General features: G+C 52.2%; 4 protein-coding genes across 4 annotated transcripts; 2 read left to right on the forward strand and 2 right to left on the reverse strand.

Annotated features, from left to right (window-relative positions):
- Positions 1 to 2,490: 2,490 nt before the first annotated feature.
- J4E88_008050 (uncharacterized protein) lies at positions 2,491 to 4,212 on the forward strand (the record flags this gene model as incomplete). Its single annotated transcript, XM_049401663.1, has 1 exon — positions 2,491 to 4,212. One exon carries the CDS (start codon positions 2,491 to 2,493, stop codon positions 4,210 to 4,212), a length of 1,722 nt encoding a protein of 573 aa, XP_049252736.1.
- Positions 4,213 to 5,701: 1,489 nt separating this feature from the next.
- On the reverse strand, positions 5,702 to 7,558 carry J4E88_008051 (uncharacterized protein; the record flags this gene model as incomplete). Its single annotated transcript, XM_049401664.1, has 6 exons — positions 5,702 to 6,126; positions 6,193 to 6,864; positions 6,920 to 7,004; positions 7,054 to 7,145; positions 7,199 to 7,235; positions 7,286 to 7,558. The coding sequence occupies 6 exons, from the start codon at positions 7,556 to 7,558 to the stop codon at positions 5,702 to 5,704; spliced, it is 1,584 nt and encodes a 527-aa protein (XP_049252737.1).
- A 5,065-nt stretch (positions 7,559 to 12,623) lies between these two features.
- On the reverse strand, positions 12,624 to 13,023 carry J4E88_008052 (uncharacterized protein; the record flags this gene model as incomplete). The annotated part of the gene is made up of 2 exons (XM_049401665.1): positions 12,624 to 12,782; positions 12,910 to 13,023. The coding sequence occupies 2 exons, from the start codon at positions 13,021 to 13,023 to the stop codon at positions 12,624 to 12,626; spliced, it is 273 nt and encodes a 90-aa protein (XP_049252738.1).
- A 308-nt stretch (positions 13,024 to 13,331) lies between these two features.
- On the forward strand, positions 13,332 to 13,721 carry J4E88_008053 (uncharacterized protein; the record flags this gene model as incomplete). Its single annotated transcript, XM_049401666.1, has 2 exons — positions 13,332 to 13,534; positions 13,637 to 13,721. 2 exons carry the CDS (start codon positions 13,332 to 13,334, stop codon positions 13,719 to 13,721), a joined length of 288 nt encoding a protein of 95 aa, XP_049252739.1.
- Positions 13,722 to 17,484: the final 3,763 nt, after the last annotated feature.

Below are 17,484 nucleotides of genomic sequence, written 5' to 3' on the forward strand. Positions count from 1 at the left end.
GAGTAGCTCGTCGCTCTGCGTCGTCTCAGTTCCTCTACGCCACGCTCCATCATCTAAACTCTATTTCTAACTCACGCCAGCATTCGTACACAAACCCCTTCTTCACCCGCACACCTAACATCCGGCTTCTACAAGATCGAAGCCGGGCCTTCGAAACCGGCTTCTTATGACTTTGAGGAAACGAAATATGTTCTGAGTGGTCAGATCGATGTGCTGGATGAGGCAACGGGGATTACGCATCATCTTGTTGCGGGTGATTTTGCGTTCTTTCATGTGGGGAGTAAGGTGCAGTTTTCGACTAAGAGTAGTGGGATGGCGTTTTATGCTGTTACGAGGCCGGTTAGGGTAAGCCATCCGGGGTTGGTGGGCAGGGAGGAGAAGAGTAAGTTGTAGGGGGAGGATGGAGATGGGAGTGCGGGTTTGAGGAGGGAAGCAAAAGGGAGGGGAGAAAGATGATGAACTATGGTATTGTGAAGTGAAGAGGGAAGGGTTGTTTGGTGTGCAATGACGCGGCGAATGAGCGTTGCGACACAAAGTCGCTGCAGCAGAGACGCTTCTTCAGCGACTCTTACGGGTTCGAAATCTACTTAGTGCAACAAGAAGACTTGATGAACGATGCTACGTCGAGGATAAACATCTCTGAATGTGGTGCGATAGTTGATATCTGTGCGGCGAAGTCTTTCTTTGTGCGACGATACCTAGATACAGCCGCGTACACATGCTGCGGTTTGCAGCGTCGTAATGATAGAACGCCGCCATCTTTGAAGTCAGTAGAATTGCGTCGCAAGACACGAATGAAACCATCGCGTTCCAGATCAAAGTCCGCGATAGTTGTGATGGGTTAAGTTTTAACCACCAAGATCACCACGAAAAAGAAGAGAGCAAAGCAAAACATCACTCTTGGGATCCAGCCCAGAGTGGATCTATGTACACCACGAGTATTGTGTTATGCAAGCTCTTGTTTAGGTAGCCAAGGCCATGGTATGGGATTTCCAGGTGCCCGAGTCAAGGCACACTCCACTGAAGCTTCTCGACCAGGTACACCGCCTGCACATGCAGTTCACGATGCTTGATATGGATTCGTTGGATGGATACCGGTTTAGCTAATGGCTTCGATTGGTTCTTGTGGTAGCGTATTGGATCGGAGCTCTAGAATGTCGGAGGGAGTCGAATGGTCCGATGTTGGCGCTTTGGTGGTGGATTTAGCGATGTGGTCCGCCTCCGACTGTCAGATCAATGCTGAGCTGGTTTGATGCCTTGTCGCAGCTATCGATATCGTCATCTTTGCTAGGGCTGATAGACAGCAATAACGTTCAGTATGCGACATAAGCGACAAGACAGTCGGAGCGATAAGAACTGCTAAGCATCTTCTCTCCCGGATGCTTGAGCAGTGATGTCTGCGCCGCCGGTTCTGCCCGAAGCGCCCCCAACCCGCCATGCGAGAGCCATGCGCGAGCCATGCGAGGACCCCGGGTTCCACCCACCTACCCAACAACACGGGCTGGAGAACCGGGGGAAGATGAGGCTGGAGCGGAACAAGTCGGACGGCGTACTTTAGTAAGGTATGCGCCCTCTGCACTCCCCTCCCGGCTCGTCCCAAACAGGCATGGGCGCCGAAGTAAAGCGTTTTCTCCGATGGTGAGGGGATATGCATGCATGGCCTTCACACCAACCCGCCCCTCTCCCCATGCTCCGATTCCGATGCACGCATGGACTTTCTGATCTTGGGGGAATTGGCTATTCGCGCCGTTTCCTGACACATCACGAGGGCGTTCGACGTCATTGCGCGCGTTGTTTGTTGGCGTAGCGCGCAGAGTTTGGTATTGGTTGGGCCGTTCGAGATGCCTGGTACCTAGGTAGTTTGGGAACAGCGAGAACTGGTCGCGAACGTTACGCCAGGCGCCACTGCCGCAAGTTCCGCGATGCTTGTCTTCATGTCAAACTTGGCGCCCTCACATACCAGCGATAAAGACGTCTTGCTGTGGTATGCCAAAGTTCCTCGAGACGACTACACGCGCGACCTTCCACACCTGTCCGGAGAGTATCTCGGCAGGAATATTGGATCCAACCGCAGAGCCGCATGTGGGGCGCTAGAAGCTTCTTTGCAGCCAAGCTCCACCAAGGCGGTCGGTCCTTTGCTTGTTTATCTCCACCTGTCTATACTCTTCCTGGGCAGCCCATGATAAGTCTGCAACAACCGGCTTTGCGCTGGTGCTTACTACCCCGGCATTGCGATCCGCGCAAGGCAAATTTTTTGCCGCGTTCGTGCCATGGAGACTCCACGCGTACGTCACGTCACGTTGGTGGTGGGATGGAGAGCGCCATGGGGAGGCTTCTCCATGGGCATGGGTCGTCTCCACTGGGGTTTATAAAGGGCGGAGATGCGTCCGCTTGGGAGGGGTTTGTGAGATACCAGCCTTTTGCTGCAGCCTTTCTCCCTTTTTCTTCCTCCCTTCCTCACTGTTGATCTCTTGTTGATCACTGCCCATCATGGACGAGAAGGACACCAAGATGGTTGAGGAGACCTCGTCGCCGCAGCACACTCTGCAAACAGAAAAAGCCGACCATATCCAGGTCGCACCTACACCGGACTACTCCGCACCCAAGGCAAAGACAGAACAACTCGAGGATGCGAGAGGATGGGAATCCGAGAACCTGATCCAGGATCTTGAGAAGGAGTTGGAGCAGGCCAACTACAAGAAGGGCTTCTTCGACATCGAGTTCAAGAACCCAAAGCATTTCACATGGATGATTGTCGCGTTCGCATCCATGGGTGGTCTGCTATCTGGCTTGGACCAGTCGCTCATCTCTGGTGCTAACCTCACACTGCCCGACGACCTTCATCTTACTGCCCAGCAGAACTCGCTCGTCAATTCTGGTATGCCGCTCGGAGCCGTCGCTGGTGCCTTCCTCATCTCGCCATGCAACGAATACTTTGGTCGCCGCTGGGCCATCATCATCTCGTGTATCCTCTACACCATCGGCGGTGCGCTCGAAGCCGGATCCATGAACTACGGCATGATCGTCGCCGCCCGTGTCATCCTCGGTGCTGGTGTCGGTCTCGAAGGTGGTACCGTACCCGTCTACGTTGCTGAGACTGTCGAGAGCAGACTCCGTGGTAACCTCGTCTCCCTCTACCAGTTCAACATCGCCCTCGGAGAAGTTCTTGGCTACGCCGTCGCCGCTATGTTCATCACTGTGCCTGGTAACTGGCGTTACATCCTCGGAAGCTCCCTCGTCTTCTCCACCATCATGGGTGTCGGTATCCTCTTCATGCCCGAATCCCCTCGATACCTTATGCACAAGGGCAAGCCTCTCGAGGCCTTCAAGGTCTGGAAGCGCATTCGCGGCACTGCTACCCACGAGGCTCGCGAGGAGTTCTTCGTCATGAAGGTCAGCACTGAGATGGAAGAGGCTGAGGTCGCTGCCGGACGCACCAACCGCTTCCCATGGATGGACTTCTTCACAAAGCCGCGTGCTCGCCGCGCCATCATCTACGCCAACATCATGATCTTCCTCGGCCAGTTCACCGGTATCAATGCCATCATGTACTACATGTCCGTCCTGATGCACCAAGTCGGCTTCGACACCGTAACCGCCAACTACATGTCTCTCGTCGGAGGCGGTTCCCTCCTCCTCGGTACCATCCCCGCCATCTTCCTCATGGAGACCTGCGGTCGTCGCTTCTGGGCCATTGCCATGTTGCCTGGTTTCCTGGTCGGTCTCGTCCTTGTCGGTATCTCATACCACATGGATTCTCTGAGTGCTACCCTCGGCACCTACTTCACCGGCCTCATCCTCTACGAGCTGTTCTTCGGTTCCTACGCCGCATTGACCTGGGTCATTCCCTCCGAGGTCTACCCCACCTACCTCCGTTCCTACGGTATGACCACCTCCACCGGATGGCTCTTCCTGTCCTCCTTCATCGTCACCTACAACTTCACCGGCATGCAAAACACCTTCACCAAGACTGGTCTTGCGCTGGGTTTCTACGGCGGCATCGCCGTGCTGGGCTGGTTCTACCAGATCTTCTTCATGCCTGAGACGAAGGATCTCACGCTTGAGGAGATTGACCAGTTGTTCCAGAAGCCTACACGTCAGCTTGTTGCTGAGAATGCGAAGAGCTCGTGGCAGGTTACGAAGGACTTGTGCCACTTTAGGTTCAAGAAGGTCTTTATTGATAACAACAGGAGGCGTGGACACGAGGAGTAGGAGATGAAGAGTCTCGATAGGAGGGTCTCAGGTTGCCACGAGCATCTGAAACTCTAGAGGTTCATTACGATGAACGCTCGTGTTATGAGCGTATGATGAACGCCGGAATATTTGGTCGGAAGATATGATAATTACAATATACCCACAATGTACATTTTGATTTAGGCATCCTTTTCCCATTTGCAAGGCTTCGTGACTTGAGATCTTTTGTTGTCTTGTCTTGGTAGACGCGTTGCCCATATCCCATTAGCAAGAACTGTACGCACTGCTCTACGCACGGCCTCTGTCTCTAGCAGAGAATCTCAGAAAGCTAGGCCTCGTGAAATTCTAATCCCATCCGCAGTGCACTGGGATGTCATCAGCTGTTATATACCATCCCCAGCGCAGAATAGCCTTGAAGATCAACACATAATACTTCTTCTATCATCTCCATCAAACCAACCCAGGGCGTTGAAGTTGCATCCTAACTCAGACAAAGACTAAGACAGTCCCAGCGTCTGCATCATAGCTTGAGACGAAACCCAGACACGCTCACTCTACACCGATGACCAGCCTGTTCTACAAAACACATCTCTTCGCGTGTGCGAAACGCGGTATCCGTCGCTCTTGTGAGATTACGCTCGTTTACCAACGATATCAGCAAATCGGCACTCCGCTTATCACGCTCGTTCCGAGGGTAACGAAAGAAGATCGATCATTTACATCGCTATTATCTTACTTCATTTATCGCAATTCTCCGCTCTTTCATTTATCAGACGTACAAGTCGAGCAATCCTACCGACCTACGAATCCATCGCCATCATCATCCACTAATCCACTAAACGGCCGACCATGCCATCAGACCACCTCTCCACCACGCTAATACCCGTTGACATCCCAACTACCGTTAACGAAAACGCTTCTTCTACTACCAACATTCCCGGCATGCTTCTACTCATCCTCGTCACCAGTCTGGCAGTCGTTGGGATAAATGTCATCGGACTTATCATCGGAGTGATTGGGTGTATGGGCTGGGGTACCGTGAGTGAGGATAACAGTGGGGATGGTATGTTTGTATTTCTTCTCGTTTCCAAAAAAATAGTTTGGGTATTGTTTGGGTATCTGGAATCGAAGACGCTGACATGTATCATTTGTCCTAGGCCAGGTCACCCGGGAGGTCCAGAATGCCATCGATGACCGTATTGGGGATGCAAGGGGTGATGTGGTAGCTTCGGGTGACATCAAAGTACGTGGAGATACTGCGTAATCGGGTGGATGTGAGGAAACGGACACATATGCTGTGGAATGAAAGCATGGCGCTTCTTGGCCAGGGGAATGATATTGAGCTATCGGAAAAGAGGAAGTCGCAAAAGAGAGAAAGGTATGCAGCAGAAACAACGACCCGTCGCAACAGTCGATACACAAGCCGAGTAGAAAACCATCTCTAGACCTGCTTCCATGCTCTTTCCCGTCATGTGTATATGACCCATACCAAGTACATCCCACGCACTCAAATCTGCACCTTCCTAAACTTCAACGCCTTCGTCGGATCAGGCATACTCTGCGTGCTCACATCAACCATCGGATACCTGACGGTCTCATCGTTCGGCATCTTAACGTCATACTCGAGAATCAGCCTGACCAAAATCATCTTGATCTCATTGGCAGCGAAGAAGCGGCCCGGGCAAGCGTGGGCTCCGTAGCCGAAGTTGAGGTTGGTCTCGTTGGTGGTGACAAACTGGTTGCGTGCAATGTCCGCTGCTTTGCCGCTCTGGCGTGCCTTGTAGGCGCGGAAACCGTCGAATTCGTCGGCGGAGGGGTAGTTCTTTTCGTCGAGGTAGACGGCTGCTGAGGGGACTTCGATGGTGACGCCGGGTGGGATGTATTGGCCGTTGCTGAGGGTGATGCCTTTCAGCACGCGGCGGTTGAAGGCCGCTGGAGGGGGTGGGGTTAGTTGTGATGTTCTCCAAGAGTGATGCATATCGAGAGGATTTAACTTACTGTAGCCTGTTGGGTAGAAGCGGATGACTTCCTTCATGTAGCTATCGACTTTCTCCATCTGTTGCAGAGCGCGGGATGTAATGACTCCGTCGTTGTTGGCCATGACATTGCGGATCTCCTCACGGAGAGGATCAATGTACTCTGGCGTGACGGCGAGTGTGTGCATGATGCTGGTGACGGTCATGCTTGTGGTGTGGATGGCGGCGAAGATGAGACCGAGTTGGAACCTGGTAATTTCGTCGATCGTGTCTTTACCTTTACCCCTCGTGATCATCCACTGCAGCATGTCGTCTGGCTCTTGCCAATTCGGATCTTTCGCCTTGGCGGTCATCCTCTCCTCTACGATCGGGTGCAGAAAGTCGCTCAGTTGTTGCTCAATCTTGCGAAGCTTGACGATCTCTGGGAGGCGGGGACACAGAAACGGCTTCAGCCATGGGCGGACCTTCTTGCAAGCTGTGACTCCAGCCACGAGATCCATTGTGTAGTTCGTTCCGAGCTTGATGTATTCTGGGTTGCGACATAGTTCTGGTCCGACGAAAATGCGACCGGAGACTTTTGCAATGACATCGACGAGCTCTTTGAAAATGTAAACGTCGGTCCATTCTTCGCATGGGGGCATAGACTCTCGTAGAGCGATGTCGACTTCCGTGGCGATTGTTGGGTTTAATCGAGCTACCATTGTATCAGCTTCACTAGCTCGTGAGCAGCGTTGTTCGTTTTGACATACGGAGTGCTGGTGTGAGGTCGTGCTTGACCGAATGAAGACCGGTCGCGCCTTCAACCTGCAGTTTGGTGTATTTGACTTCCATAAGCTATAGGCGATTAGCTTTGTTTCGACATTTATTGCTCACGTCTACATACCTGCTTGACGGCGGCTGGGAAGCTGAGAACATCATCTGGGAGTTTTCGCAGCTCTGGGAGCAGACTTGAGGGTATGACGATATTGTCTTCGCCTAAAGAGGTATGAGCGATGCACTTTCTTTTTTCTTGGAATACGCCAACATACCCTGCTCTCCTACAATTCTGTACACAGAGTCTTTGAACTAGCAGCGCTGTGAGTAAGAGCATTTCAAAGGACCCACGATTAGCTTACTTTGGCGTAACCAACTTCATACATCTTCTTAGCATTGGTGAGATATGCCTGTCGGTGTTTCTCTCCGGTCTCTCCGCCGAGAACCGGCAGGCTTCCCAGCTGGGCCTTTCGTTTAAGTTTAGGAACGTATGCGCAGACTGCGAAAAAGAGGGTTGCGATAGCCACAGTCTGCAGCGTGTGCGTCAACTGCGCCATAGTTTGGCTGTCCATTATCGTAGATTCCTGTGTAGGAGGCACCGCGGAGGTGTTGATGTTTTCGAATTTGGCGGCCATCTTCGAGGTAAGCAGTAGGGTTGCCCTTAGGTTCGATATATCACCTGCGGGTGCTGCGTGTTGGTGTCGGAAAGGTGGACGGTGAGTGACGGGTGGAATCGCGACGTGGTCGTCCTTCTACATATACCGATAATGTTTCCCCTGGTCTAGAAAAGCCAGGATCATTGGTGCGCTTCGCTCTATACGGTTGATACGGTGTATACACAGAGCGGATCCTTGGTTCCGGCGGTCGCGCTGTTAGCGATGGAGCCGTCTACTGACCGCTAGGGTCTGACGGGCAAAGCGCTCGACGATCCCCAGGCCAAGCCTGACCGTTTGTGTCTCGGGGTCACACATTGAGTTCAGCCCTCAGCACTCCATTCGTACTCGACGTCAGACCACTGGGCCAAAGGAACAAATCGGACATTCTTGGCGAGTACCTCATATGTTCTTCGTGGAGGTTGTCGAATATGCCTCAGCGACATCGATCTTTATCTTTGACGGTGAGAGACGATCCAATCGATGGCCTTACAGTACGGGGAGTACGCCCGAAGTGCTTCACCAAGCAGCCTAGACTGACGCGTATGTGCGGCTCGGAAGGATCATTACCCTGCGCGGGCGTTGGTGAGCACGGTCGGTGAGGGGCATCAGCAGAACCCTGGCAACGGACCGCACGCGCCATTCCGACGATGAAAGACAATCGTCCTTCGTGTCGGTGCACGCGGTGCACGATGGATATGTTTGTGTAACCAGGTCGTTAAAGAGAGGCAGGTGCAAGAAGGAGCTGCTGGACCCTTGCTGCGGCTGACGCCTCTTCCGTCTTCCGTTCATCTAACCGAGCCAGATCTCTACGCGAGGCTGTTGCACCAGCACGGGAATGTACCCGAATCTGAATCCTTCGCTGGCCATTCTCCATCATTATGATCCTTGCTGATTCATCCAATATGAAGTCGATGGATACGACATACGACTGCCTATGCAGCTACCCAACTTTGCGACAGCCAGAACCTGCAGCAAGGACTCCACAAGCAAGGAGAGATGGCTGCCCACACCGGATCACGATGTTCCGACATGTCGCTGCACCACCTTCCTCCCTCTTGGTCCTCCAACAAATGCATCGTAAGCACTTTATCATGGAGGACCCATGGACAAACCACATAACCGATGCGAAAGACGCCCGCCTCATCGCTTACCCTAGTACATAGACACGTCCACGCGTCCAACCAGGCAACGAAGAAGTAAGCGCCGTTTAAACATTAAACAGACCGATACCCAGGTATGTCGCGCAGCAAGCCAAACCCCAAGCACATGGCCAGCCACACTCACTACGTAGTACATACCACACGGAAATGCTCACTGGCATATCTTCAACAGCACTGTGGCACTTGGCGATTGTAGGACAGTTCTCGTCTCGACAAACTTTAGCCCACCGTATCGCGCGTATTCCGGCGTCCAATCAGAGCGTAGAGCAGCTCTACCACCCTCCCATGCAAATGTGTATCCAAACTTTCGCGTTCGCTTTCGTTGCTGAGGTTGGCTGTTGCCCTAGGCGGACCGATTTCCCCGCCTCTTCGCCGTCATCAATTCGGGATGTAGATCGCCCGGTGCTAACACACCGGTGTACTCACGTGATCTTCACATTTGCGCAAAAATAACCTGCTCTTGGTAAGCTTTCTATTAATTGCTCGTACAGCAAGCATCTCCATAGGTGTACCGTCAGGTGCAGTAATAATCCGTGGCGCTCTTGGCATCACCAACAATAAAGTGCGCCTTTAACTCAGACTAGGGCCTGGTCTTGGCTCGGCCTGGTTATTGAGATTGCACGTTGGTATACGGTATGATTGCGACAGCTTTGATGTTGACTTGGCATCACCAAGATCAATTGCGCAGCACCATAGTCCACGTGCCAGAAGTTTTACGACTTATGTGTACCTGATGGTAAGACGAAGTATGAAGCTGTGGACTTTCCGTGTCTTCCAGTTTCGAAATGATGATATCATGACAGTGAAGTTGGCAGTCCTAGTATCTCATTCTGCGCGAGGAAAAGATGTCCTTGAACCATCAACAAACCATCACAGCGACCTAGTGAGTCCAGATTGTAGGAAAACAAGTTTCACAAGCGAACAACAGGGGGGACAGCAATGTTGAGAGGCAGAGGTGTATTTATTTACGATGACTATACTCGAAGTCGTGGACGTCTTCTCCCTACTATCGAAGTCAAAGAGAAGAGCACCTGGGCGTAGAAGAAGGCTTTCGAATAGATGTGGAGATAACAAGAAAGATAGCCGATACGAAAGATATGGTCAGAGGAGCAGAACGAAACGCGTTAAGCTGCCGCTGATGTTAATTGAATCCACACACATATTCTATCGATCCAAAGAGAATAGAGATGCTGTTTAGTACGTTGCAAGGTGCAAGAACGAAGCACGAATGACGCCGGCGGAAAGCACCTCCCCTGCGAGACGCAAACTACAAATCTCTCTTAACCTATACAGCCTTCAGACTTCTATCACTAAGACAACAGATAATCCGATACACAGGCTGAGTGTATACTCCTGTGCGAAGTAAATTTCATGGTGTAGCTATGGCTCTCCAATGGACACGCAATCGGGGAATGTAAGGCAGAGGCGCGCTGGCTTGGTTATCGTCCACTGCTCAATGGCCAGCCGCGTGGCTCTCATACCCACTAAGCCTTTGGGTCTGGCTATCGCTGTCCCTGAGGTTGGCAGACACTCTACCATTCTCCGAGTCGGATCGCTCGGGCTGTTTAGCAAAACGCAGTGGATCGGGCTAGGCAAAGGCCTTTTACTCCATAAAGCACAGTTTCTTCGAAATAATTAGCAAAGATAGAAGTAAAGTGGTATGCAAGTCGTATAGAAAGAATGTAAAGCAAGCATAAAGATAAAAGTGCATATAGGCTCGAAGTATCTAGGCGTGATGTAGGCGAATAAGTAGGCTCTAGAGAAGACAGAATACCATTATTTAAGGGCTGAGTTAACGCAACCTAAATCTCTCCACTTGCTTGTAGTAGTCTGTCTATACCAGAAGTGCTGTGTAAGCTTTTCTTAAAGACGTCTTTCGCAGTGTTAAGCCAATGTAAAAGGCGTTTTAAGCAAAGTTATTATCGCAGTCTGTTTTAGCAACAATATTTCGCAAGTATACTTTGAGATGTATATTAAGATAAACGTTGAGGTAAGCGTGAAACTTGTAGATGTGTCGAACGAGGCGCAGAGGGAGGTCTTGAGGTAGCTTAAAGGTAGTTGGTATAGTGACAGATAATGTAACAGGCGTTGGGAGGTTAGACTATTAGTCATCCTTCTCTATATCGATAAGCTATTGTTGTAGTAGAAGCCGCTCTGTCTGTTGCGCGAAGAGGAGCTTCTCCTGCTTTTGAATTTGCGATAACGAGGTCTTTGGTACAATAACAGCAATGTTAATAAATAAGGACAGATACTAGACGAGTTTAGACAGTTAAGGGACCTCAAAGTCGAAGAAGCTTTCTTGATTGTTGTTAGTCAAATTAGCATGTGTAAGTGGCTAATAAAAGGAAAAGTCAACGTGGTCGAGCGGATAGCAGATTCTTGTGGTAAGAAACTGCGTATGCTCGAGCGCCGAATTATGACATTTTGTGTCTTTGGAAGGAAGTTGCTAGCGCAGACAATTGAGAAGGCATGATTGCGCACAGAGGGAATAGAGAAGCAATGATCTTGAACAGCAGGAGTGGCATATAAGAGGTGTATAAACAACAGTAACGTACGCAGGCACCAGTACCTTTCTCTTACAGGTGGACTACAAGGGATCTGCTGGATACCAAAAGATCCCTTGTAGTCCACCTGTTAAAGGGAAGTGTACTTTCCCTACACTCTCAAAATCCGCTTAGAACAGCCACTTCTCGCCCATCCTTCGCAAGACCAAGTAACAAGATTCCATCGCACAACTCCACAAGATGCTTAACCTTCAAATTAATTCGAGCCATGTCCACAACCAAAACCTGCCAGTAGAACCCGGCCAAGTCACCGTATGATATTTGGGATTGTACAATACTTGAAGGTTTGTATGGTCCAATCCCAAATATCATACAGTGTATTGGCCAGTCAACTTTATCCAAGTGGAAAGGAAGCTTTGTACAAGCCAAACATCGTATCCTTCGGTACATCGACATAGAAGCTTGCAGAGGAGCGCGACACACTGGAGACAACGAGCCATGGGCTACTACAGGCGGAAGTGGACGCTGTTTCTATGTTCATCTGTCCGCAGGATTGTCGTACAGAATAACTGTGAGCAACAATCCTGCGGACAGATGAACATGGAAACAGCGTCCACCTCCGCCCGTAGTAGCCCATCTCCGCACAACATAGCCCATGCCGTCACCACACAGCTTGTCTGCAAGGCCGCGTAAAGATCGTCCCTGCGCCGGTGATGTCGCACACCATCTCCCATCTCGACGACAGGCGACCCCAAGCAACCTCACGCGGCCACCCACTGGACACTCAGGAGTATATTCTAGCGGATGCAAAATCTGCAGGGTCATTCGAATCGAGAGCGGTAGGCAGGGCGAACCGAGGCGAGACGGGAAATCCTAACGCGACGGCAGAGGGTATGGTAGGATCGACAAAGATCGACGTGGCGATGTGTTCCGCGGAGGGGATGACAAAGCGTGTGGATGATAGCGAACATGGATCGTACTTAACGTTTGCTGTTTGGTGGGATTTTCAAATTGCTGGTGCTCGTATGTGGGGTGGGCGTGGTGATCGAGATGGGTGTTGAGTGTGTCGGCTCTTCGTTTCGAGGATGTGTGAACGTTTGGATCGGCGTTGCGTGAGACGGTGGAACGAGGTAGTGGCATGGCTTTTCGAAAGACATATGCCAGCATCAGGCGGGGTGATGTCGGCCGCGTATCTCCCAATTCGCCAGTCGTGCGTTATTGCGACCGGAGAACCGATACCCTCATCAACACCCCTTCGTACTCCCGTCACTTCATCTCCCAACCCTGACTTCTCGTGTATGCCAGCCTGACCACTCATACTTTCTTATTGAAACATCCCATTCCCTCATCAAAGTTATCTTCCCCATCTCTTCCAACCTCTCATTTCCCATTCTCCCGCGCCTCTTTCTCCCTCCTGCGCTCAGCAAATCCCGCCATCTTCCTCTCCATCTCGTTCTTCTTGAGCATCAACTCGGCGCGCGTAGTCTCGAGCTGTGCGATGCGTTCTTCGGGGGTGGCTTCGATCATGTATCGTGTTTTCTATGAGGAGTGGGGTTAGTGGGCGATGACAGGTGGAGGGTTGAAGCGAAGGAATGCTCAGCGTGCATATCGAGAGGAAGGGCTATCGGAAGGAGGGCTGCAATATATGAAGGATGACGGAACATACCTGTTTAACTTCCTGCTGCCCCTTCAATCCCGCACCGTAGATAGTACCCGTAATCGTAATCGAAGCGACGGCAGCTGTCATGATCCACCGACGAACCGTCTGAAGGGTCGCCATGTTTTCTATAAACCCAGAAAAATAGTGACTCGGTAACGACGACGTGTCAATGGCGATACACAGTCATGTTGTGATGAACAAAAAGGTTGCTCTTGGAGGGAAAAAGTGCGACGACCTTCGGTGGATATTCAATCAGCCGCCAAGGCCTTTTCGCCGCGGGAGTCCCACCAACAAAGCCGATGCCGTGCGACGCGCCTTCCCCCACACCGTCCAACACAACGCAAACAAACACACGCCGTCTAAAACTCTCGACGCTATCCGACCTCGAACCGCCGCTCTCGTAAAAGAAAAACGATTCGACAATCGCAATGTCAAACGTCCCCCGCTCCCACACCCCCGCCGGCGGTTCACGCCTCAGCACCGTCCCCTCGCAGAAGCCGCGCCAACTCTCGCACCTACAAGCGCAACTCGCGCAATTGACGGCGAATATGTCGGATCTGGAGAGCTTGATGCGTATGACAGCCGGTCAGGCGCAGGACATGCGTGGTCTGGGTGGGTATGCTGGTGCTATGTGAGTTGGTCCCGCGGAACAGCAGGGTGGCTGGAAGGTGTTGGGCTGAGCTGGAATACTGCAACACTGGAACTGGATGGCGTGCTAATGGAAAATGTGTAGGTTTATGGCAGCGAGTAAAGTACTGGGTGAAGAGACGGTCAAGGGGGGAGGGGGTGATAAGGAAGGCAAGGAGGGCGATAAGTGAGGCTGCGGGCTGAGAGGATGAGAGATTATGCAACATCCCACCAGAAGTTCCACGATACGCATCGACGATAACGCGCCGCGGAGTTGTATCTACAACGATAGACGAGACGGATATTGCGCAGGAGATAGGGAGGCCAGGTACCCCCATCTCTCCAGAGGAGACACGCGGTATTCTTGCCAGCAAGAGATGAATTGGGTCAGATACCAGCAGCGTACCACAGCTGAAGTACCTATACTCGCTGGGAGATAGGGTTCACTGCAAGAGAAACAGATATTGCTCATGTCCACGCGACGAGTCGCGTCGTGTCATGATGCACGGTTGTGCACCCGTTGTAGATATCCAGCAATGTACTCAGTTACGCGCTCTGTCGATATCCATACCCACACCCATCTCACCCTACCCTCTACATTCGTCATTGCAACATGTTATGCCCATCCGACGTTCCAATCACTTTGCAGAATGGAACAAGACATTCGCCGACGGCGAGCCAGCCCCCTAGTCATTGTCCTACTATCAAAACCGCGCACAGATATCTCCCTCCCCCAGTTCCCCAACATCTCCAGAACGATAACCTCCAGGCTACCGAACTTCCAGCCACGCAGCACCACATCTCCCGTTCGCCGCGTTCCGTTCCCAGTTCATCCAATGATACTAACGCTCGACCGCATACCCGCAACAGACATACATGCACGTCCGCGTACCTTGCATCAGATAAGGGTCCTTACCGAGAGATAGTACTATCACTATCTCTACTATCTCCTCGCTGCGCCTTGAAACGGCAACCCACAAGCCAATGAAGTCCGGGGAACTGTGGCTGGCCTTCCTATCGTGGACATGGTTTCAGAGTTTGTGAGGCTCAATGGCCCCTGTGAGCCTCGGAGGGGGGGGTTGGCAGGTCAATCATGGACCACTAAGCGTGGCGTTATCAATCGCGCAATGATATCGAGCGATGGTCTCACCGGCCTATCTATGCGTGCGTAAGGTTTTTCGCTGGGTCTGAGCGTGCGTGTGCTTGGGTTATAAGTACACGGGTGTCGTCTTTGTGTGTTAGATTCGATGGTGCTTACTCTTGCTGCTGGACTTGATTCCGCTCCGCCGTTCGACTGCCTCTTCCGGAACGCCAAGACAAGATACTTTGGATTGATGCGACTTTACCTGCCTGGGACGGATACATGATGGACGACAGTGGATGACGATGGAGGTGGAAAGACGGTGAGGAGGTCCATGGTAGTCCCCGGGGTATCTAGATCGGTTCGACCTCGTTGCGAGACAGCCTCACGATTTCACCACAGCATGAAGCTATTCGCACATTTCACGCCGCCCGCCGAGCCACGCAACGCAATACCCCCGCTACCCATGCCCGCCGAGCAGCGCCCAAGACGGCGAGTAGCGCCGTCAGACGTCATTGTATTTTCGCAACATCGGCAAAGCGTTGATCGCTACAATACGCTCGAGTGACATCGAGTCGCAGCGCCCGACCAAGGCTGGCCTGGCCTGATCAACCGGAACAAGGACTAGAAACGGAACAAGAGCACGCGAGCCTCCACGTCAGCGCCCCGGCAGCAAGCACACGAGCAGGACCCTTTCCCGTCCGCCCTCGTCTTAACCCACGATCGGCCCCCAGTACGATGGCCAACCGTTGCGAGCCCAACTGTGGAGATCGTCCGCCCGTCCAAGCGACCGACCGAAGTGTGGTCGATGAGGAGAAGACAGACAGGCGAGGGGGCCCATCGTCATCGTCCAAAGGGAAATTTCCCCCGAATCATTTTGCCAATATACAACGTCTAAATGAATCACGTACACGGACCCCCACGGGCATCCCGCGTTTTCGTATCAGGAGCGCATGCGACCTTGCCCACTCAGCAGACAGCCAATGTTTCAACTCGACCAACAAAGACGTGCATCCGTCTTGTTAAGACGAGGGGGGGCTGTGTAATACCATTTCTTCATCGGGTCGGGCGGTTGGGTAGTTCCGCGTCAGTTGTGGATTTTGGTATACAACTTGCCAGCACGCCATACAGCCGTCCGGACATTGCGTGCTCGCAACGGATATTTCCGCGGTAGCCCTGGAGAAGCACAAAGGAAATGAAATAGAGCGGGATCGGATGGTCGCTTCGCTTGGTCGGGCCAGAAGAAAAATCAGGATTACAGCCAGTGCAAGACCGCAGAAAGCAGAATAGCATGGTAAAATTGCAAGTGTGTTGAACGACATCTGCGTCTGTAGCGTGCCCAAGTCGGCAATGCGGCGACAAGCGAGGTTAGAGCGGATTCTGTCGGGTTTAGCAAAGCGTCTAGGCTCCACATCCTGGCTGATTGCATGCATGCAAGTCAGATGCAAGTGGATTGGGAGGCTTGCATGAGACAGGGGATACAGCAGCGAGGCCGCTTACTCTCTGGGGCAATGAGCGTGGGGTCGCTGCGTGCGATCAATATCTGGCCTACCCTGCCTATGCATGGTTTTGTCATTGATGAGTAACTGCTAGCGGGCGGGTTGTTCCTGTAGGATTCGTGTAGGAGTGAGATGCAGGATTAGTTGTTTACGCTGTTGCGCGTCGCATGTGTATTCGTACCTTTTTGTGTTTCCGACCCTTTGACATGTGAAACTCCACCACGGCGGTCGGACAACAGGGGTCCGGCGATTGTATCCAGGTTAGCGGACGCGCAACATCAAACATTGGGTGTTCGCGGCTGGTGCTAGATGAAATCGACGGCCGAAGTAATGCCACTGCAGATGTCGGAGGGAGTCGAGTGGAAAGATCAACATCGCCCTGGACCCTTTACTTTGGTGGGTAACCCGGTGGGTACGCAGTTCGACCTGGAAAAGCAATATGCTGCATGAAACGAGTCCACCAATAGCCAGCTCCCTGTAAGCTGATATTAGGGACAGCTCGCGGCTAAAATTGTCGTCCGGCTGGGAAGGGAGGGGAGCGAGTGCGAGGGAGCGAAAGCAACGGCGTCCGATCCACAGGTACCGCTCAGCGTGTCTCGAGATCGTTGGGAATGTAACGTGGTCCGTTGTCAGTCGGATAGTGTATTGAAGGAGCCGTCGAGTCTTCCCTGCCCGATGCGGCCCTAACATGAGTTCGAGATCTTGAACTGCAATAGGTGCATAGTTCTAGAAGGAGAGGTACGTCCGCCACTGCGACAGCGACTACAGGACAAGGTGCATGTTCTCGACTTTACAGTTCAGTCGTCTCCACCGTCCGCGTCACCGTTGGATCTTGCATTGTCCTGGTAATGTATCTACCACCTGTCCGGATTTTGACTGCGGAACCGCAGGTCAGTCAGGCCCCCCAGGCAAGAGATTGAAAGTATATAGTTGTGAAGAAGCAGAGTTTGGTTGTGCCAATGCCCTGTGAGGGAGCAGCAGCCGCGGCCCAATGGCGTCAGCTGCAGTGTTACGGTTGTTGAGTGCGCCACAAACCAGCAATGGCGTGTGTGTTTTGGTACCGGCAGGCGTTGTCGGATGAGCGACTGAAAGCGCAGTTCACTTGCAACCACGTGCTCCGCGCTATGTGCGGTGGATCGTTGTGTGGGCCTGGTAAACAAAGACCCTGAGATTTGTGAGGCTATCGGGAAATCTAGGAAAGGAAGTGCCGAGATGCAGTCGCGTTCGGCACCATTCGGATGACATGCTCCACCGTCGGGTAAACGATGGGAGTGCTATGGATCTATACACGCGGTGAAAGCCCTCTTGTTCGGCGCTGGTCACAAGACACAATACTGCTATTGCATGCAGTCGGCTGACAAGCTCGTGGTGACG

Source organism: Alternaria novae-zelandiae (assembly GCF_023758075.1).
Source record: "Alternaria novae-zelandiae strain BMP 2774 chromosome Unknown scaffold_17, whole genome shotgun sequence".
Taxonomy (NCBI): domain Eukaryota; kingdom Fungi; phylum Ascomycota; class Dothideomycetes; order Pleosporales; family Pleosporaceae; genus Alternaria; species Alternaria novae-zelandiae.